Source organism: Chelonus insularis, unplaced genomic scaffold (assembly GCF_013357705.1).
Source record: "Chelonus insularis isolate UGA/USDA-ARS -01 unplaced genomic scaffold, ASM1335770v1 contig_407_pilon, whole genome shotgun sequence".
NCBI classification, from domain to species: Eukaryota; Metazoa; Arthropoda; class Insecta; order Hymenoptera; family Braconidae; genus Chelonus; species Chelonus insularis.
This window is the reverse complement of record NW_023276564.1, coordinates 46,369-68,344: the sequence shown is the minus strand read 5'-3', so window position 1 is coordinate 68,344 and position 21,976 is coordinate 46,369. Positions and strand designations below refer to the sequence as shown.

The 21,976-nt window shown below is 29.0% G+C and overlaps 6 protein-coding genes across 16 annotated transcripts; 3 read left to right on the top strand and 3 right to left on the bottom strand.

Annotated features, from left to right (window-relative positions):
* Window positions 1–230: 230 nt before the first annotated feature.
* IntS1 (integrator complex subunit 1) lies at window positions 231–7,047 on the top strand. Of its 3 annotated transcripts, none has more exons than XM_035087379.1 (4): window positions 231–1,126; window positions 1,226–6,403; window positions 6,480–6,752; window positions 6,861–7,047. In XM_035087379.1, the coding sequence occupies exons 1-4, from the start codon at window positions 571–573 to the stop codon at window positions 6,974–6,976; spliced, it is 6,123 nt and encodes a 2,040-aa protein (XP_034943270.1). In that variant the 5' UTR covers window positions 231–570; the 3' UTR covers window positions 6,977–7,047. The 3 variants fall into 3 exon arrangements, with proteins under 3 accessions (XP_034943270.1, XP_034943269.1, XP_034943268.1); XM_035087378.1 differs by having other exon boundaries at window positions 231–1,423; window positions 1,502–6,403; XM_035087377.1 differs by having other exon boundaries at window positions 231–6,403.
* Window positions 7,048–7,057: 10 nt separating this feature from the next.
* Window positions 7,058–9,868, bottom strand: LOC118069340 (nuclear RNA export factor 1-like). 6 transcript variants are annotated; one of them, XM_035087388.1, is made up of 3 exons: window positions 9,003–9,144; window positions 8,237–8,785; window positions 7,058–8,047 (listed from the first exon to the last, which is right to left on the bottom strand). In XM_035087388.1, the coding sequence occupies exons 2-3, from the start codon at window positions 8,772–8,774 to the stop codon at window positions 7,179–7,181; spliced, it is 1,407 nt and encodes a 468-aa protein (XP_034943279.1). In that variant the 5' UTR covers window positions 8,775–8,785; window positions 9,003–9,144; the 3' UTR covers window positions 7,058–7,178. The 6 variants fall into 6 exon arrangements, with proteins under 6 accessions (XP_034943279.1, XP_034943275.1, XP_034943276.1 ...); XM_035087384.1 differs by lacking the exon at window positions 9,003–9,144 and adding an exon at window positions 9,732–9,868 and having other exon boundaries at window positions 7,058–8,785; XM_035087385.1 differs by lacking the exon at window positions 9,003–9,144 and adding an exon at window positions 9,339–9,484 and having other exon boundaries at window positions 7,058–8,785.
* Tcs4 (Threonyl-carbamoyl synthesis 4) lies at window positions 9,138–13,654 on the top strand. Of its 2 annotated transcripts, none has more exons than XM_035087380.1 (7): window positions 9,138–9,358; window positions 9,474–11,346; window positions 12,062–12,199; window positions 12,272–12,530; window positions 12,643–12,771; window positions 12,837–13,193; window positions 13,273–13,654. In XM_035087380.1, the coding sequence occupies exons 1-7, from the start codon at window positions 9,286–9,288 to the stop codon at window positions 13,570–13,572; spliced, it is 3,129 nt and encodes a 1,042-aa protein (XP_034943271.1). In that variant the 5' UTR covers window positions 9,138–9,285; the 3' UTR covers window positions 13,573–13,654. The 2 variants fall into 2 exon arrangements, with proteins under 2 accessions (XP_034943271.1, XP_034943273.1); XM_035087382.1 differs by having other exon boundaries at window positions 13,277–13,434.
* A 214-nt stretch (window positions 13,655–13,868) lies between these two features.
* On the bottom strand, window positions 13,869–15,676 carry LOC118069342 (GTP-binding protein 10 homolog). 2 transcript variants are annotated; one of them, XM_035087390.1, is made up of 5 exons: window positions 15,616–15,676; window positions 15,305–15,532; window positions 14,908–15,211; window positions 14,611–14,829; window positions 13,869–14,525 (listed from the first exon to the last, which is right to left on the bottom strand). In XM_035087390.1, the coding sequence occupies exons 2-5, from the start codon at window positions 15,338–15,340 to the stop codon at window positions 13,921–13,923; spliced, it is 1,164 nt and encodes a 387-aa protein (XP_034943281.1). In that variant the 5' UTR covers window positions 15,341–15,532; window positions 15,616–15,676; the 3' UTR covers window positions 13,869–13,920. The 2 variants fall into 2 exon arrangements, with proteins under 2 accessions (XP_034943281.1, XP_034943282.1); XM_035087391.1 differs by having other exon boundaries at window positions 15,305–15,521; window positions 15,616–15,670.
* Window positions 15,677–15,724: 48 nt separating this feature from the next.
* 140up (RPII140-upstream gene protein) lies at window positions 15,725–17,134 on the top strand. The gene is made up of 4 exons (XM_035087394.1): window positions 15,725–16,015; window positions 16,092–16,346; window positions 16,430–16,678; window positions 16,748–17,134. Exons 1-4 carry the CDS (start codon window positions 15,867–15,869, stop codon window positions 16,854–16,856), a joined length of 762 nt encoding a protein of 253 aa, XP_034943285.1. The 5' UTR covers window positions 15,725–15,866; the 3' UTR covers window positions 16,857–17,134.
* Window positions 17,135–17,143: 9 nt separating this feature from the next.
* On the bottom strand, window positions 17,144–21,551 carry twf (twinfilin actin binding protein). 2 transcript variants are annotated; one of them, XM_035087392.1, is made up of 5 exons: window positions 21,312–21,546; window positions 21,110–21,187; window positions 20,380–21,039; window positions 20,189–20,307; window positions 17,144–17,587 (listed from the first exon to the last, which is right to left on the bottom strand). In XM_035087392.1, exons 1-5 carry the CDS (start codon window positions 21,334–21,336, stop codon window positions 17,423–17,425), a joined length of 1,047 nt encoding a protein of 348 aa, XP_034943283.1. In that variant the 5' UTR covers window positions 21,337–21,546; the 3' UTR covers window positions 17,144–17,422. The 2 variants fall into 2 exon arrangements, with proteins under 2 accessions (XP_034943283.1, XP_034943284.1); XM_035087393.1 differs by lacking the exon at window positions 17,144–17,587 and adding an exon at window positions 19,566–19,892 and having other exon boundaries at window positions 21,312–21,551.
* Between the last annotated feature and the right edge of the window lie 425 nt (window positions 21,552–21,976).

Here is a 21,976-nt window from a genome sequence, read left to right as displayed (position 1 = left end):
TAATTATCCTCAAGTACAAAAGAATGCAATATAGACATGTGTGACGTTGTAGTAGACAACAATTGTAAATAAATTTAACCCGCCAAAAAGTGAGAGAAGAATAATTATACATAATATATACATACTATACATATACAAACAGTTCATTTGGACGTCGTTTTAGACTAACTGGATTTTTGAATCATCCAATGAACAGCATTCTTTTTCATTCACTTTGGTATACCTTTTCATTGAAATGCATTACTCCAGTTCCGAATGTAATAAAAATAATTATGAGGTTATGAGTTTTATAAACGGCGGTGATAAGATTATTTCGTCAGTGAAAAACTGGCCGTTGACTGGAATTGTGGTATTAAGATAGTTATAAATTTATGTTGATTCAATGTGGTGTAATGTGAATCGTAATCTCATTTTTTCTTCAGTGTTTTTGAATGTTCATAACCTATGAAAATAGACGATACAAAAGGTGATAAATATGAAATTGTGAATTCTATAAATAATGTTTATTAGATTGAGTTGAACTTTTAATATAAATTGAATACTTAAAATAGAAAATAAAGAAAAATAACAATGGAACGAAATAAACCTGCAATTATAAGTCGATCAAAGAGCAAAATAGCTCAGCATCCTCCGGACTTATTTGCCCTTGGATCTAAAAGTAGCCGTGTGGAATCATCGTTAGATTCTAAAAGATCTGGTATAATTCACAATAAACCAAGCACCTCATCATCAAGTTCTAGTTCAGAAAGAAAAACAGAAGCTCCAGTGCCATCACTTCGATCACTGTTTCCTCAAAAGAAACCTAAACTTGCTGCTCATGTTGTTCCAAGACCTCCGATGTCTAGTGCTGAAGCGTGGGAAATTGTAGCTATTGATTGTGAATCAGCTGATTTGGTTCCAATGGTTTTAGAAGCCAGTGATAACGATGAAGGTGATAAAGTAATTGGTCTAATTTGTGGAGCAATAAAAACATTAAAAAATCAACGATGGAAACCAGATTCTTTACTTTATATGGGCTTAATGTATCTTGCAAAAATAAGACCATCAATATTTTCCAATGATTGTATTTTACATGCATTATCATCTTTATTAAAAAGAGATCAAGCTCATAATTTTAAAAGTAAAGGTAATCCTTTAGTTCCTGTTCTTGCAGCTAATTTATTAATGCGAGGATTTTATGATAAAAATAGTTGGCCAGATATATTTGTAAAACTTTATATTGAAGATGCATTGGGAGAACGTGTATGGGTAGATCATGAGGAATGTAAAGGATTTACCGACAATATTTTGACAGCTTGTAACACCAGACATCCGCCTAAAAATGCTTTACAACATGAACTTTCTTTATTAGCTCCTCGTGATTGTCATAGCCCTTCTACAATGGAAGATGAAGACGCCACAGCTTCAACAATTCAATTTTTTGGTGACAAAGAAAAATCTGAATTCATCGTTAGCCCTAGATACTCGCAGAATCCTGAAGTTGTTGAATTTATTATTTCAGAAGCAGTCAAAGAAGTATTAAACCGACGACAACCAGATGCTATTACAAAAAATTCTTTAAAATTTTTCTCATCAACTTGTGGTCTTGTTGAAGTACGTAATCTTGTTGTTCCACGTATGGAAATGTGGCTTCATAATCCTAAATTAATGAAACCTGCTCAAGAACTTCTGATTTACGTTTGCTATAATTGCACAACTCATACCCAGCGAGATGTAGAAGTTATCAGTCATTTAGTAAAAATGAGACTGAAGACAAAAGCTGTTGTTAATTTGTATTTAAATGGAGTTAAAGAATTAATTAGTGTTCATCCAGATAATTTAGCTACAATGTTAAAGCATACTATTTATAATGAATTATCGAATGCAAGAAATTCAAACAATATGCCAATCATAGCAGTAATGTTCCAAGCATCGCCAGACGCATCTGCTCGATTATTAGCAGAAATATTCCAAGATTTATTGATCAACCGAGAAGACTATCTTCGTCCACTTCGAACACTTTTTAGAGAAATCATTCGAGTCTGTCGTCACGATATTAATTTAAAGACTTTAGCGAAAGCATTGACAACAGAACGACCTCAAATGACTCAACAATTTTTAACATTTGAATTCAAAGATAGAATGTTTACCTCAATAATTGATTTATTATGTTTATGTATGTTTTTGGCCATTACTCCTCAAGTCAAAGAAACAGTGCTACTTGCTCAAAGAGGTGATAGAAAAGATTTATCACAACTAGATCAATTTCACAAATTGATATCAACAATTCAACACGATGTAGCACAATGGCTATTAACATCAGCACAACAAACGTATGGAATAGGGAAAGAAGAATTTTTAAGAGGATTACGTAAAGTTATGTTGTTAGATCCTCTAGAACATTACTATAAGCTAGACAATTGGCCTCCAGAAACTGATCGATCTTTATTTATGCGAATTGTTACTGAAGTCCCTTTGAAGGAAAATACTATTTTAACCATATTAAAAATGGGATCTTGTAAAGAGAATGGACTTTCACAACTGGAGACTATGGATATTATAGATCAATTGGTGAGAAGAGCATCAATTAACTCTTCAGAAAGCGTTCCAATGTTACAAGCACAAGATTTGCAAATTATAGAAAAAATTTTTAAATTGTGTGTTTACCAACCACCAGAGTCTATTAATATTCCATCAGGCTATACAGCACCAAAACTAGCAATTTCTAACATTTATTGGAAAGGTTGGGTTATTTTATTAATTTTAGCAGCTCATAACCCTACAACAATAGGTGCCGTTGGATGGAAAACATATCCAATATTAAGAACATTAATGGAAATGTGTATTACAAATCATTTTTTATATCCACCACCAACGATGGTTCTTCCAGAAATTATTGAACAAGAACGAGCCAAAGAATTACAAACAGAAATGATAGAAAAACAAGTCATTTTAGAATATGAAAGTCATTTGGCTGCAGCATCTTCCAAAGTACAAATCTCTGAGTCAAATAGCTTATTGTTATCCCAATTGATTAATTTAGATCCTACAGGAATAGCTCGAAAACCCCCTCTAGCAATTTTAGAACAAATTCAATCACTCAATGTAGCCCATAGACTTGGGCATTTACTTTGCAGATCAAGAAAACCAGATTTTTTATTGGATATCATTCAAAGACAACAACAAAGTTCATCTCAGAGCATGCCATGGCTTGCCGATCTCGTTCAAAGTAGTGAAGGTTCTCTTAGTCAATTACCAGTTCAATGTCTTTGTGAGTTTCTTCTTTCAACGACGGCTCAAGCTGTTGAAAAGCAACCGAGGCAACAACAATTACTTTTACATCTTCAGAAACTCTTAACAGATTCTAATGAAGATCAACAACAAACTTGTGAGGTATTGGAATATTTTTTACGACGATTAAGCAGTCAACAGAGTAACAATCGAATTCAGGCAATCATTGGATTAAAATTAATACTAGATTCTATTCCTTTAGAAGATGAAAGTATGGAAATTGATAAAGAAAATGAAAAGGAGACTTGGCTATTAAGAAAACTTCCATCAATTCCTCATTTTCAAGCAGTAAGACTTCTAGTATCTACTGCTTTACGAGGAGCTTGTCAAGTTGAAAATAATCCAGAATTAGTTCGTGCATATATTTTTTTTTTAGCAGAACATACTATTGACGATAATTTACCAGAGCTTACAGATTTAGCTAATGAAATATCTCAATTAGTTGTTGAACGCGGTACAATAACTGCTGCTATTTTACCAGAACCCGATAATGATTCTCCACAAGCGAAACACACACTTCAAGCATTTAAATCAATATTTTGTAATTATTTAAAAAAAGCCAGATTACCTAGAGGAGAAGGATATACTTGGTCTGAAAGCCAAGATCAAATTTTAGTACAGTGGAGTAATGGCGAAGAATGTACGATGCATATTCTAGTAGTTCATGCAATGATAATTCTCTTAACCTATGATGTGAATGATGAACATGGTTTATCGAATGATTTATTGGAATCTTGGTTTCCGCAAAATGGAGAACCTCCTAAGGCATTTTTAGTTGATACTAGTGAAGAAGCATTACTTATTCCTGATTGGTTAAAACTTAGAATGATTCGAAGTAATGTACCAAGACTAGTAGATGCTGCTTTAAAAGATTTAGAACCTCAACAACTAGTTCTTTTTATTCAGAGTTTTGGAATTCCAGTATCATCAATGAGTAAATTATTACATACTTTAGATGTTGCTGTACAAATTGATCCAGCATCTGTAGGAGAAGCTGTACTCGATAAAACATATATGGCTCAATTAGTAAAGGTTCAACATCGAAGAGGAGCAACTGGAGGACTTGTATTCGTTGAAGTTCTTCAACTGCTTGAACCTCAGTTACCAGATAGTCCTCCACTAGAGATGGAAAAGTTACAACAACCTCTTCCACAAAGTACTATGATAAAAAAACAATCAGTGATTCAATATCCAGTAAAAACTGATGTTCCCCATTTGATAAATAAATTATTTATAGAAAATATTCCCCTTGGTCAAAAAACTGAAGCATATCGTCGATTACACAAAACTCTAGCTCGAGATTTACAAAAGTCGGCTAAAGAAAGTGGTGCTGTCGTATTAGCTATTCAACATATTTGCAGTGTATTAAGTTCAATGCAAGTAGAGCAATTTCTCGCATCACTTGTTCACATGCCTCAATATTCTTGTACGATAATGCGGATTATTCTTTTACCTTTGAAAAAAATAAATACATCGAAGCACATAATTGATTTAGCGAAGAATATGTGTATAAATCTTATATCATTAATTGGTGATATAAAAGCTCCTATTTTGCCTCTTCTGAAAGACTTTGTAGCTATCCAAAAGAACAAAGTAGTGAAAAAGAATGAATTAATGATACTTACTCAAAATCGAGATCCTTATATAATATTAAAAACAACAGATTCAGTTAATTTAGAAGGTGTAGGTAGAAAATTATTGGATATTCTAATAAAAAGACAAAAAAATGATGTTTCAGTTGAGGTAATAGCTAAATTATTGGTCTCAGACAGTGATGAAGGATTGGCTAATCGAGCTACAGGTTTACTCATTGATTGGTTAGCTTCAATAGAACCGGAGCTAATTGGTATATGTCCCAGCCTTCAAATGAAGTTACTTTTTGGTAAAACAAAACTTCATGTCAAGATAGATGAAAGTGTTGTAAATTCACATGCTTGCAGACCTTATCTCTTAACATTATTAACTCATAGAGCAAGTTGGATGACTTTATATAAATGTGTTGGTCATTTACTTATCAAATGTGATGATGGTTATGATCCTACGGCAGTTTTAGATTTCTTTTGGGCTCTTACGTGTAACCCAAGATTATGGCAAGGTCGAGACAAATTTACTCCTAAACACTATGTTCCAGAAAATATTTTATTATTAACTGAACAACAGTCATTGACTTTAATAACTTACATTGTCGCTGAAGCAATAATAGTTTTTGATAGACGTGGTAGGAATGCTGCATTAGCACAAATGGAATCCCGATTAGACTTGGTACAACATTGTTTATTAACTGAAGAAAGAATCACCGCTCGTGTTGTAGAATATTTAGCAGAAAAAATGACAAGTAATGATGAAGGTATTGAAGCAGATATGGCACATCAATTTCTTCTACATCTTTATATGAAAATTCCGAAAGTGATATGTCTATTAAATCAGTTTCAAGCGAAGAAATTTGTTGCTGGTGCAAAAATTACTGAATGGACTGGATCAGTTCTTGATAGCATGAGTCATTCTTTATTAACAGCATTAGCTGCAACATCAAGACATAAATCTTGGATCTCTAAATCTCAAGATTTTGAACTTTGTGCTAGAAAAATGGCTGCAGTTCATCCTCTTTTGGTTCTTCGACAGCTACCAATGATTGCATCATCATTAACTGGAAGATGTCATATGAACTTGAGCGAATTTCGTACAGGGAATCATTTGAACTTTTTTACACAAATTATAAGTTTATTGGAACTTTTACAGCCTTATTTATTTAATGAAGAATATCAAACGGCATTAGAAGATACTTTAGAAAATTACTTTCAATGCTTTCAAAATTATGCACCTGTCAAGGATCGTAATATTTTAGCATCATTATTAAATAGATTTGTAGCTTTACTCCAAGCGTATGCATCTCATGATGCTCAACGAGCCTTGAAGTATCTTCATAATCATATTCAAATTCTTCGAGATTTACAAACATATTATCCTGGATCAGCAAGTTTATTATCACTCACATCCATAGTACCAGCATTAAGAGGTACTAATGGTGAGGAAATATTTGTATCTGGTCCATCACCTTTTGTTCAGCCTGAACCAAATTTACCTGCACATTGGCCATCCTTAATGACAACATTAAATAAAATTCAAGGCGAAGGTAAAAATGTTGTCAATTAATTCGAAATGTATTTGTATAATGATTTGTTTACGTTTATTTTTTATTTGATTTTCAGATGTATTCTCAGCACTCCAGGATATCGACCATTTATCAATAAAGAAACCTTCAATTTTGGAGTTTGCCATAGACAACATAGCAGAATTATTAGTATCCCCCCAAGGAAATATTAGAACACTTGCTCATAATTTATTAACACGATTATTAAAAAATCGACCAACGACGAATTCCAATATTCTATCAGCATTTCAAAGATGCTTAGATAGTCCAAGATCTGATGTTTTAATGTCAGCATTAGATAAATTACCAGAAATCGTTCTGTGTATGCAAGGTAAAATTTAATACTCATGTTTGATATGAGAAATTAAACATTTAATAATTTATTAGTAAATTGATTGAAATATTTCATATTTTAATCGAAAATATTTTTTTGTTTCAGAACACGCACTACCGTTATTGCAAAAGGTTTTTGAACTAGGAGTCAATTCAAATGTGAATACAATTCCATATATTAATAAGAGTATTATATTATTAAATACACAACAAGGTTGTTAAATTAATTAATTGAATTTATAACTGAATTATTCAAATGAATTAGGAAATAACAAATAAGTGAATAAGTACAATTTTTGATACTAGTCTTTGCTGGTAATATTTTTTATTCAAAACCTACATTTATATAGACATACTCACATAGAATTAGATATACTCACAAGATATTGATATCAAAATTTTTATTAGACACCATGTGAAAATATTAGCATATAGATTTGAAAGCATGTGGTGGGATATTATTTACTGTATAGGCTTTTATAAATTTTTTAAACGCAGCACGTAAATCCCATCCAATATTTTCAAGGTATTCTCGACAAAAAGTTTTATTCATTGTAGTTATATTTGATAGAGCTCCTATCATTTGTATTTTTTCTTGATTTCCGAGATAAACTGGAGTAAAAGTAGGTACTACATTTAATTTAGCTAAACAGTCATTTTCAATCATTGTTGAATTACCACTTTGTATATGATATTGATCATTGATTATTCTATATTCATTATCTTCTACTTCAACTACAATAAAAGTTCTATTGAAAAGTAGAGATACAGGAAATTCACGATAAAAGAATGATCCTTGCACAGAAAAAGCTACGTAACGATGTCCTTGATGGATTATGTCAATACTAAAAGACTTATAATCATGAAAAGTTGGAGGTAAAGTCCTCAAACATTCTATAATTTCATAAGATCCTTGAAATAAATATTTATAACATCTAGAATAATCAACTACTTTTATAAGATTTCTATTCAGATTTAAAACTTTTGTCAATTGTCGATGACGAGGATTGGCTATATCTCCGAAAGTAAATGAGAAAAAAGAATCTGATTCATAAAGACCATCTAAAACTTCTCGATCGTTTTGATCATATAAAGTAAAATAATGTTTAATAAACTGTTTAATGAGACTCAATCGTGAACCATCATCCAGAAAATATTGTTGTATCATTGGAGTGCATTTTTGTGCAACGTCAATTACAACTCCGTCCAATTTTTGTAAATGAGGAAAAACATTTTTTACAGCTCTAATATAGTCTTCTGGTTTAGAGTAATCTGCACACAGAGGGTTTCCATCTAAACATAATTCGGTTATTTTAAACTCCGAAAAGTATCGTAAATAATCAATGTTTTCAATTTTGTTGAAACTTAAGTCTAATTTAGTAAGACTAAATCCTAATAATTTTTCATAAAGAATTACACCGACTAATCCATTATTTTTTAAGATCAATTCTCTTATAGGTAATTTATTATCTCGAAGATTACCCATTCGTGGTTTGCAGCATTTTAAAACAAAGACAAATACTCCTGGAGATGAAAGTGGACAATAAATTGATTTAAGTTTGGGCTCGTGATGAAAATTCTCAAGATTTAAAGACTTCTTCATAGAATCCCATCTTGATATTAATACTTGTGAAATCACACGATGTTGATTTATTGGCAATGATTGCATATTAATAAATCCTAAAACAATATCCATTTTAAGTACATGATCATCAGGTAACTTAATTTCCAGTCCTTGCTTTACAAGTGTGTCTATAGCAGCTATAGTACATTTAGCAAGAAAACTTGCTTTATTTAAACGATCAACATGATACATCATAGGCATTAATACTTCTGGTTGACATGAAGCTAATGTAGCATCTAATACAGTTTCCATACTATAGTCTCCAACGTCGAAGATAATAAATTTATGCCAGAGATCTTGTCTAGCTGCTAAAGCTAATTCATGGTTGTTAAATGAAGGCTTTGTATGAGTCAACCTTAAAGGCTCCCAAGATATATTCATTGATGATGTTGCCATTTTGATGATTTCTGTAAAATTTTTAAATTTCATTAAGGCTGAGGAGAAAAAGTATCATCATATTTTCTATTAATTTATGAATATTGGATTTATTAATATTATCGAAAAAAAATTCCGAATTTAGTATTTAAAATTCCATTTTCGTTTTTATATAAAATGATAAATTCATGAATTATTAATTTTAAAATGTATTAGAATATTAAGCAGTAAAATTTTTTATGATTTTACCTTATTAATAGTTTAGAAATATAAAAAAAAAAATATATAATTTTTATATTGATGTTCAAAAATTTAAGTGTTTTTGGCAATTTTATTTACATGACGTTCCAACAGTAAGGTTATGTAACTGAAACTGATGTTTTTAAAAAAGTATTTGCGTCTTTCTATACGCTAGTAGGTCTATAGCCTATAAACATTAAGATCACAAAAAATATGACTCTTTCATTAAAAATTTGTTAATTCTTCTATCTCTGAAGTAATTTTTTTTTTTATATGGAAATCAATGTAAATAATGATGATAAAACAAAGAAAACATAATATAAGAAATAAAAAATCAAATAGTACGTCACTAATAAAAATCGAAGGTAAGTTTTTCCCAACATTTATACTGATAAATTTGTCTCATATAATTTAAATATTATTTTTTTTTATCAGTGTATAGGAAATTAATTAACTTTCTGTTTTTTTATTTTTTTTTAGAGTCCTCAATTTGTAACAATAAAATACGACTTGAAGAAGTGAAACCTGAAGAAACACCGAATTTATATACTCAAAGTACACCCAAAAGACATGATTCCAATTATAGCAATAAATCTCAAGATGGTTCAGATTCTCCTGATTATCGGTCGAGTTTCCCTTTAACACAAGATGAAAATATTGAAGTTACATGGGATTGGAATAGCGCGGCACAAAAAAATGACAATGATAATAGTAAAAAATCCAGTGATATTACGACACCTAAAAGAACTGCAATAATACGTAGAAAACGTCCTCCAAGCTCTCCACTTTTCTATAAACCGATAAGGAAACAGTTAATCAAACGAGAAAATACTGAGGGAATTGAACAGTTTAAAGCTGAAATGATAGCTTTAACAAAGCAAATTAACAATAATAAAAATTATTCAGAAACTATAAAAAGCAATGACAAAATTGGTACAATTATTGATGCTTCTATGAAAATTAGATTCAACGATATTGATGATGAAGCTGATACTAATAATATTATTGATGATAAAGATTTATCACTGAAGATTGATAATCAAGAAGATAATAAGAGTGTTGACGATTTGTTTAACGATTCTATGGATGAAGTGATAATAAAATTTAGCCAGGAAACAGAAAAAAAATTGAATATTTCTCCAACTGGTAACATAAATAACGGTAATAGTGAAAGTTTAATAAATAACGATCCCAGTCCAAATTCAAATTATCTTTTAAAGTTAAAGAGTAATGGATCTTCAAATAGTGTAAATATCGGAACATTAAATGAAAATAATAATAATAATGATAATGTTAATACGAGGATTGTAAGTCAACCACAGAAACTTTTAAATAAAAATCGGTCAAGTTCACGGATATCTAGAACTCCTGAGAAACAAACCCTTGTAAAGACTGATGATATAGATTTATTTATTCCAGATGATTCATTTGATGACTTTTTAGTTAGTTGTGACAGTACTGAAACAAAAAATATATCTAAAAATAATTTGTACTCATCAACTGTCAAGCGTGTTGGGATACAAACAAGTAGTAACATCAATCCAATTATTTCGACAACCATGAAATTATCAAATGAATTTTTACCAAAAGTGCCATCAACTTCAATTTTGAAACCTCATAGTAATTTGTCTAAAAATAATACTACTAGTATTAATAGTTTAATAAAAAATCCTACAAAAGTTCAAATCGGATTGGGTAATAAGTATTTAGCAACAAAAACTTCGGGACCCCAAATAAGATCTCAAAAAATAACAAAATTTGAGTCAACAGTAACACCGACACGTACTTGGAAATTTTTTAAATCTAAAAGTCATTCCGATTCTAATTTTGATTGTAGTGATAACCCAACAGGTAAAAATGTAAAGCAAGGTCTCAGTGAATCTCATGACTCGTCACGAACTAATTCAAGTTCTAGTTTGAAAAGTGGATCAAATTCTAATACAGGTTCGAAAGGTAGCAGAGTATATGGTGGAAAAGCCGTAAGTAATGCTGATCAAACAATTCAACGAGCATGGACCTCTTCTAGTTTGGATTCAAATGTGCCAGAATCATTTAATAATCAAAAGGATAATGTAAATATGTACAATGTTAACAGATATCGAGCAGAAAAAGGAAATGGTGAAAATAAATACGGTAATGAAGAATCACAGCATCAATCTAACAGTATAACATCAAGTATGCAGTCGATGCAGATTACTCGTACGCCAGAAGAAATTGAGAGAAATAGAATAGAAGCAATGCAAAAATTAGAAGCAAGAAAGAGACGTTTGCAAGCTGCAAATGCTACAATCAATTCCAGTTCAACGATTATTTCTTCATCAATTTCCAACACTCAACGAATACCAGTTGAAAGGTGATTAATGGACTATTCATTTTTGAAAATGAAATGGTCTAGTGTTTTTAGTTATTCTGCTGCGTGACGGTTTAATAAATTATTAAAATTCAAATATTGTTCTATATTAATAAGTTTTTGCTTTGTAAACAATTATATTTTTTATTTCTATCCGTGTATTTATAATCAAATTGTTACTTTTTAAAAAATTGAAAAAACTATTTTTTTCATTAAGTCTGTGACTTGACACATTTTTATACCCATTACTTTTTGTACATAATAATAAAAAATATGCAATTAATTATAATTGATGAGTTTTCAGGTTTGAAAATATAATATAAATATGAAATATATATGAAAATAAATATTGTCAATATGGATTTATTAATATTCAATATTCAGATAGTTTATTGTTTTTTGTGTTTTTTACATTATGATATATCATTAAAATATACGGATATATAATTAGAATAAATATTATTGTTTATTTAAAACAGCAAATTATTACCATTTATGTATATATAGATATACATATGTATATATCATTCACAGGTTATGTCTCTGTGTTCATAAAGACTATACGGTAAAGAACTCAACATAAATACGAAGTGTTATAATAAATTTATTGAATTTTTCAAATAATGTCAATGTTTACTTATCGCATAAAAACATTAACTAGTTGTTTAAGCAACAAACAGTGTCATTTAATGAAATTTAACTTTATAAACTGCTTCAGTGTGAAAAGTTATGAAGATCGGCCAGTACGAATTTTAGGTATTGAAACTAGTTGTGATGATACTGGCATTGCAATTGTTGATGGAGAAGGGAAAATTTTAGGTGAAGCTTTAAATTGTCAACAAAATATTCATATTAAGTAAACATTTTATAATTTCAAAGCTAATAGTATTGATATTAATTTTCTTTCACTTTATATTTCATTTTCTAGGCATGGTGGAATTGTCCCAAATATAGCAAGAGATTTACATAAAGATAATATTCAAAATGTATATGAAAATGCATTACTATCAGCCCAGATTACACTAAATGATGTTGATGCTATCGCTACTACTGTCAAACCTGGTTTACCATTATCGCTTTTGATTGGTGTAAATTTTGGAAAAAAACTTTCGAAAATGGCAAATAAACCATTTATTCCGATTCATCATATGGAGGCACATGCTTTGACTGCAAGAATGACTGAAAAAGTTAATAGAATATTAAATTATTGATATATTTACAGTCAATAAATAATATAAATGTGAAATTCTTGAAATAAGATACTTAAATTGAAGAAAGACTATATTATATTTTTTACAGATTGATTTCCCATTTTTGACTCTTTTAATATCAGGAGGAAATTGTTTACTAGCACTTGTCGAAAATGAATCAAAGTTTTATAGGATTGGAGTATCACTGGATGATGCTCCTGGTGAAGCATTTGATAAAGTAAATAATTTTAAAACAAAAAAGAAATGTTAAAAATACATAAAATATGAAATACTTTTTTTTAGGTAGCACGTAGACTAAAAATACATAACATTCCAGAATATCAAAATATATCTAGTGGGCAAGCTATAGAATTGGCTGCTACTAAAGCAACAAATCCCAAACAATTTACATTTCCAGTAGTTCTACCACATTCAAGATGTTGTAATTTTAGTTTTGCAGGATTAAAAACTTTTGCTAAATTGACGATCGAGCAACAAGAACAAAAATTCAATACTGCTAAAAATGAAATAATTCCAAATTATGAAAATTTCTGTGCAGCGTTTCAGTGGGGTATAGCTCGACATATTGCTATCAGATTGAAACGAGCAATGATATTCTGTGATATTAAAAATTTAATTCCGCATGGAAAATATACTCTAGTATGTTTTATCAATGAATTAAAATTTATTTTAATGAATTATACATGAACAAATTTAACTTGTGATTGTTTTATCTTAGGTAGTATCGGGAGGAGTAGCTTCCAATCAATTTATAGGAAAAATATTAGAAATGATCTGTTATGAAATGTCTTATCGTTTAGTAAAACCTCCTCCAAGATTATGTACCGATAATGGAGTAATGATAGCTTGGAATGGTGTGGAAAGATGGCATGCAAATGTTGGAATTCTCCGAGATTCAATAGAAATAGAACAAGTTCAAATGCAAGGCAAAGCACCTTTAGGAGAAGATTGGACAGGAAAGATTAAAATTGAAGATATAAAATGCAGTATGATGCGAGCAAAAGAAATATTCGGTTAAAAATATTCTAATTACAATTAATGAATTTTCATGTGAAAAAATCTTTTTGTAAAAATATATTAAAAGTCTTTATTAAAATTAATGAGAAATATTTTGAATTTATATCCTTACGGATGTTAAATAAACTCAATAACTTCATTGTTTATAACAGGATTATTTAAATAAAACCATAACATCTATTCTAAAGAGAGAAATAGGCACATAAATAGACAAGAGCTGGTTATTTAATTAATTAAAGTAAGCTGTAAAGCAATTTTATAAAAAAAAAAAAAAAAGCTAAATCAAAAATAGGCATGTCCAATATAAAATTTATATTCAAAATTTAATATATACATATATTGAACATTTTCAAACAACCGTTGGTGAATGTATTCTCAACTCTTGTTTCAATTTATTAAAAACTTTAACTTCGATCGGATCTTCTCTGTTTTCAAGTTCTTTCTCTGCTTGTTTATCTAAATAGTATCTAATTTTTTCCTTAATTAAATTTATTTCATCTTCTTTTTTTAAAATTAATGAGGTTGAAAAAATTTCTTCAAATTTTACAACGTTTTCAGGTCTCATTTCTTTTGGATAATCATCAACGACACATGCTAAATTTTTCAAAGCTGGCTCAATTGCTTTAAATGTTTTTTCAGCATTAGGACTATCCATTTTATTTACAATGAGAATTGCAGTCATGTCAATTAAGTCTGGCTGATAAAGTTCCATTTCCTTATTAAGTAAAATTAATGTTTCTAAGCAACTTCTAGCGTGATATTTAGTAGATAAACGGAAACCTTGAATATCAACAATAAAAATTAATAATTTTGTTCTGTCTAAGTGTTTTAAAAATTTATGACCCAATCCAATATTATTATGAGCTCCTTCAATGAGTCCTGGTAAATCAGCTACAGAGATTGTTCTTAAATCTGGATAATTTATAATTCCTAGATGTGGTCTCATAGTAGTAACTAAAAATAATTAAATTTCAATATGTTTAATATCTTTATAGAATGGGGAATTTAATTAACCGTTATTAAGAAATAAAATACTTACAAGGATATGCAGCAATTTTTGGTCTAGCATTAGAAATAAGATTTAAGAGAGTACTTTTTCCAGCATTAGGAAATCCTACTAAAGCAACGTCTGCAATTAGTTTTAAATCTAAAGTAATTGTATCTCTTTGTCCCCTTTGACCACTGAAACCAGTTTCCGGACATCCACCAATTCCACCTTTAGCAACGATTAACGTTGAACCTGGTTTATCTACTTCTCCTACAAATAATTACATAAATATATTAATATCAATAATAAAGTTATTGTTAATATTAAGAAATAATTTTAAATAATTACCAATGATAGCGCCATTTGAATCATAAGCTGTTACGCCAACAGGAACTTTGATTTCAATATTTTCTCCAGGTTTGCCGAGAATACCTCGTCTTTCACTATCGTATCCAGGATTAGCATAAATAGATTTTTTTTGATATTTATTCATCACATCACGCAACGTCATTTTTTCAGTAGCAACAATAACAACATCTCCACCACGTCCACCTATTCCACCATATCGAGCAAGACCAGAACCTCCTGCACCTCCTCGTACATGGAATCTTACATTATCGATAAAACCTTTTTGAAGATATTTCCTCGGTGGCTATTTTCGAATAAAAAACAAAGCATTATTAATATAAATATTCATATTATATGTATGAGATAGGATAGTTAAAACATATCATAGAGAGTTTACCTTTGCGTAAGCTAAAATACGTGTGAAAAATACCATTTTTGCAAACTTACGTTAACGTTTAAATTTATAAATTTAAAATACATATAACTAATGTCATCATTCGAATGTCATTATTTTACAAATGGCCTACATTCTACATAACCAAGCCGGTGATATCAAAATACTTTTAAAATGAACTAAAAGTATTCAAAAAACATATCATTTTTGTTGAAATAATCTGTGAAAAATCTTTGACAGCTTTAATTATTTCAAGATGTAACAAATAAAGAGTAAATTAAATTATTTACTTAAATAGCTACATATGTACATACTTGTTTCGAAAAAAAATGCTGTATTTAGAATTAGATGAATTTTCGTCAGGTTTGGTATATATAAAGAATAGTCAAAAATTAATGTTCCTAGGAAATAATACATGTGCATAAACATATTATCATAGTGACCGAGCCAGTAATGTTGCCGGCATTGATTAAAAAATTTTCTACACACATTTCTCAGTACAATAAATGATTTGTTCATTAACATGAAATTGTGAATATCTATTTATGCGTTTGATTTATTAAAAATGTCACGATATTTTCGAAAGTTACATCCTTACCACTTAGCTTTTTTGAGTGGTATCAAGCCAAGTTATGACGAAATTCTTACACCAAAATATAAAGACGAAAAACAGCCTATAGGTTGGGAAGGAATTAAAGCATTATTTAAAAAAGAGTAGGAAAATTTTTTATTTAAATTTAATAAATTTCATTATTGTTTAATTAATTTGACACGCATAAAATAATTTCAGTAAAAATGGAGAAATCAATTCTGCATTACTCAATTTATCGAACGCAAGTCTTTTTTGCACTTTATGTGGTGGTTTATATGGTTCAGCGTTAGGTTCACAAAAAGCTTTTCATGATTTTATTCAAAATAATGATGCAACTAAGTTTCCAAGTCACATCGAAGCTAAACGTAAATTACAAGATAATGTTTTTTTGGGTATGGGAAGACATGGTTTAAAATGGGCTATCAAAGTTGGCTCATTTTCAACTGTATTTATGTAAGTATTTTTTGTAAATATTATAAATTTTTATGCGTTATATTTGAGGCTATTTATTCATTTAATCAAAATCAATTTTATAGGACAACAGTAACATTGTTAACTGCTTATTTAGGCGGGCATGGAGTTACAGAATATATTCTTGCGGGCAGTCTTACTGGAACACTTTACAAAATAAATATGGGAATAAGAGGAATGATAGCTGGATGCATAGTTGGAACATCTTTAGGATCAGCAGCTGGAGTGATATTTAATTTTATCTTTTGGTTATCAGGTTCGAATCTTAGAGAATTATCTGAACTCCAAAAAGAATTTTATCTTCTTCGTAAAAGGTACTGTAAATATGATTTATTATATATGTGAATATATTTTTCTAATAATAAAAAATATCGAAATTACAGTATAGCATTTCAAAGTTCACGTAAGGATACAGCCAAAGAATTCGGAGAAGACCATGAAGAATCAGAAAAAAAATCATTAGATACTCTTTTTGAAGAGCCAGCTAAATAAATTTTATATAAATTTTTTTTATTATTATTTATTCATTAATTTAGATAAAATAAAAATGATTAAATCGTTATTTCATGGTTGTTAGTAACGTCAAATTTCTTAATAAAATAATAATTATTTACAACAAAACTTTGGCTGCAGAAAATAATAGTACGGATGTGGTACGTTTTCTTGTTCACTGAAGTTACTAATGCACTCAAAGTAGGCCTTCATCATAAATAATTGAAAAATTATAATTGCATAAGAAATGATAAATAAAAATCTATAATTATAAAATACTCATCATCTTCTTACTGAATAAGACAAATAGTTTATATCTTTTTTGATACTTTCCATTATTTACATTATAATATATAATTTTCTCATTTTAATTGTCAGAATAGGCCTGATAAAAATGTGATTATTCTAAAAATACTATCAAACTTGAAGATATTAAGAAAATTAGGAATAAATAATAAATAATTAAAATCCAAAAATAAAAATGCAATAAAAAGATAAAATCTTGTAGCTGTTTGCAGTCCCTACTACCTTAATAAACCTCAAATTAATAAAAACACTATGCAAAACTAATCTTCTTGTCTGTCTAAATCCTGGACTTTAGTTATACGTTTAGCACCTCGTCCTGGAGGACCTTTCGGTTTGGCAAATTTCGGCCGATGCAAATTAACTTTTGGATGCAGTTCCTCTTGTAAAAATCCTTCCGTAAGATCCTTGCCATCATCTATTTCTAGCTACACATTGAAAAAAGTCCACAAAAATTATTCTACTATATTTTTTATCTTATTAGATTATTTGACAATTATAACTAATATTTTTTCAGGCCTATTCTGTAAGTTTCAGTGAACTAATAGTTTTTTACATACCATTCGAATAGTTACCTTTGCTGTTTGTGTGCTAAAGCTTTATGGGTGAAATCTATATTATTATCTCAATAATTTCATTAAAAACTTTATCTAAAATCAATTGAATAAACAACTTGATATTAAATCATATATTTTATTCATTAATATTGGCAAGGTTTACAATTTATTAATCATGATAAATTGAAAATAAAATTGTACAAAAAAATACGGATAATCAAATTTAATAAAAACTTACAGAATAGGCCGAGAATGATACAAGTGAAAGAAAATTGCATGCATCAAGATATATATATGATAAAAAATATAATTTAATCGGAAAACAATAATTGATGTATTTTGAGCATTAATCACATTTCAATTTAAAAGCATCTTATAAATATTTTTTTCCCTTCGAAGCCAGCATAAATTGAATATAAATGTAGAAAGAAAAAATACTTTTAAAAAATAAAAAGTCTGATTATTTGAAATAGATAGATTTGTTAGTTTTTTTATTTTAGCTTTCTTTAGGCCAAAGATGGTTAATAGTGTTAATTGCAACGTTGACAGAATAATCGATTATTATATAAAATATATTATTTAAAAAAATACAGATCACAAAAAATAGAATGCCTTTTTAAATTTACTTCGTGTCACTACATCATTGCAAATCATCTACCTACGTGTTGTTCAGTGAATATTTTATACGAACATTTGCTTTTTTTATTCATAAAAATGAATTTAATGGCTTAAAATTACCTTTAACATGGAGGATTTTCACAATTATTTTCGAAGAAATACTTATTTATCAACTGTATAATCGATGGTACTCATTGATCAGTCTTAATATAATATGAGTCATTACTTCTGTCACAATCGAATCAATAAATTTAATTACACGAAATAATTACAAATTTCCCATCGTACACATTTACACGTAAATTTTTAATCAATTTGGCAATCATTGAGGCATACGATACAAATCGAATCAACAATTAAAATAAACTTTTGTTAGATACGTACATTGTGTAGAGTATTATAAAAACAGGCTTATATCGTTGTTTATATAATCTATTTATATATATATTCATATGAATATCTAGTTATTGATAAAGAAATAATTGAAAAAAGGTCAATAGCATTCATACCTAAGTCTGAAATTTATCTAATTTTCTCATTATCATATATCGACAAATAAACCACCTAATATATGATTTAAAATTTCATAATCAAATACAACGTTAAATTCTGAAATTGTGTCTGAATTGAATTTCAAAGTCAAGCCTTTAAGACTTACATAAAAATGTTATTTGATAACTTATCTGTATATATCACTTTTATAAGACTAGGAATAAATATTCCTTATATTTCGATTTTCCTAGACTTTGTTTTTTAAAAATACAAAATTTACAAATCACAATTGACGAATTAAAATTGAATAAAAGAATCTCGAATATTCCTTATCACATAATTAGAAGTAATCTAAATTTAAATGTTAATATAATTAATTAGTTCTAATAATAAAATTTTAGAATATTTTAATTAGTTAATATTAAATTCGAAGGCATGACTTAAAATTCACTTCTGACCAGATATAAATCAGGTCAATAATCTAACATGAGTTTTTAAATAAAATACAATAACTGATAATATATATTATTTGACATAATTTCGAATAAAAAAATTACGTTATGGAAATTTTTCATTACCACAGACATTTTGCACTTTATGTCAAAGCTAATTGAAAGCGAAAATTGTATACCAACAATTTTTGTAAGAGAATTTAGAAAAATACACCGTTCGTCCTATTTTTGCTATGCAGGTATACATATCACGTTGGACATTATATAATCCATTCTATTCTTAATAATTTGTTTGTTTTCAGAGCATCATAAAAAAATTTCAAAAATTATTAATAAATCAATGAGCTATTTTAGTGCAGTTATGTGTGCGTATCTATAGCATAATAGTAAATTCAAATATTAGATGAATCTTGCAACGTTAACACCTTCAATATTATCACTTAAACCTGTTAACTCAAGACGCATGAACGCTTTTGCTTTGATTTTTTCTCAGAAAAAACTTGCGGGGGAGCGGAAGGCGACATCGGGGTCACAGGGGTTGTGCTGATGAATTCTTTTACCGTAGGAGGATCCTCCAACATGTCTGCTAACTCGTCTCCACTATTTACCTCCAACTGTGATTGTTATATGCATTCATATAAAATGTCATTCAATCATTGTTCTAGTAATAATTATCACACGATAAGTATTTTTAGTTTTTATATACATTTCATGCTGGCAATATCAATTAATCAGCTTGATTATTAATTAATTATCAATTAATCATACATGAGGCAACGTGCAAAGAAAATTCACAATTAAATCATTACTATATTGAAATGGAAAATACTTGTAAATAATAATTATATTGGTATGATCAACTGTTCATATTAATTATACTAATTATTAAGATATATATGTAAATACTAACCTTTTTGGCAATAGTTATCCCTAATGATTGAATGAGATCAAGTAGTGGAGCTTTGCATGACGAGTATAACATTCTTTCTTTTATGCTACAGCTGTACCCAGGCATGCTGTAAATAAATACTGCAAACAATAATTGAATGAGTTGCACGATTTGAGTTGATTTGGAACTGAAAAATTGATCAATAAAATTACCTATTGACTCTATATAATCACCCTCATGAGTGTGTTTAAAATTGTATAAATGGTATCTAGCAGCATCAGCAGGTACCTTTGTAGGCAACTTATCCAGAGAGACATCACAAGCTATTACTAAATGAATCTTTTCTTTCTCTATGTCAATCTTCAATTGAACATATTCATGAATCCCTTTTCCTAGGCCTGTTATTGCTTGTTTAGCTTCATCTGTTACAGGAAAAGCTACGCCATTTAAAGTTTGATGTCTTGTTTCTATATTGTAATCAGTATGAATAGTAGTTTTCTTTAATTCAACTAGTTCTTCCTCAGCAGAAGTTAATGGAGCTGGAGCAGCATCATTCTTTTTATGTCTATTATAACCTTCCAATATTATATCTTCTATTACTGTTCCATGAAGTTCATCTTTTATAGATGCAGTACCAAATTCTTGTTTCAAAGTAGCTTTTGTAGAAGCGTACAGCATCTTCTGTCTAATTGGAGCAGTGTCTGGAGACCATGAAATAAGAAGCCAGTCGTATCCAGAATCCGGTGATTTTGTATCCATTCTATATAAAATATATGCCGGTTGATTCTCTGCTATCAATGGCTTCACCATCTTATCGTAATCGTCTTGCCATTTACCAACAGGTTTCGAAGATGTTGCCGGAACGAGTTCCTCTAAAAAAATACAGTATTAAATGAAAAAATGAACATTTAAAATAGATTTTTGTATTGAAAACAGATATACCATTCTCTATAGAAACTTTTAATACTCGTATTTTTCCATCACGACATCTGACAAATATTTTTTTCAATGCATCGTTTGCTGAAAATGTTAAAATCAAATAAATAAACTGGAGGAGTGGCTAAATTTTGAGGTTAAAAATGATAGATACGCATCCATTTGTGTAACTTAAAGAATTAATCAAACTTAACTCAAGTAATTTTACCTTTTATTCCTGTTTGATGTGACATGTTTTATTAATAATGCCCCTGTAATTATTATGTTATTATTACGATCTATTATAAAGTACCTCCACGTCAATCTGCCAAACTTTCACACTCGTTAATAAACGGTTACCACTTACTCACTCCAGACTAAATAGTATTCAACTTTATACTAAATGGCACTGACTACTAGTTATGTATTCACAAAATGGGGATTGGCCATCGGATATTCGTGTGAATGCCAATGGCGGACGTTCACGAGAGAATTCAGTGAGTACAAGTATTCAAAAATTTTTAATTTGGAAATTTCGGCATTCATTCAATTATATATTATTTATACTTCATTATAATTTTTTATGCAAATCTTTAATCATTAAATACCTTAATATATTAATTTCTAATAGACGAATTTTTTAAATCAGCTAAAGTTAAATTAAAAAAATTTTTTAGTATAAGCTAAAGTTTATTTTACAATAATGGGTATATCCATTATAACTCGAGTCCAATCATCATATTAAAATAAAGTATTCTTATTGTATAAATTATTATAAATTTAAGGGAATAAATATTAAAAAAGAGTCTTGAAGTGACAAAAAACAAAAATACTAACTTGATTATTTCTTCAAACTTGTGATATTAATAAAGTTTTGATAATACTTTAAGTTAA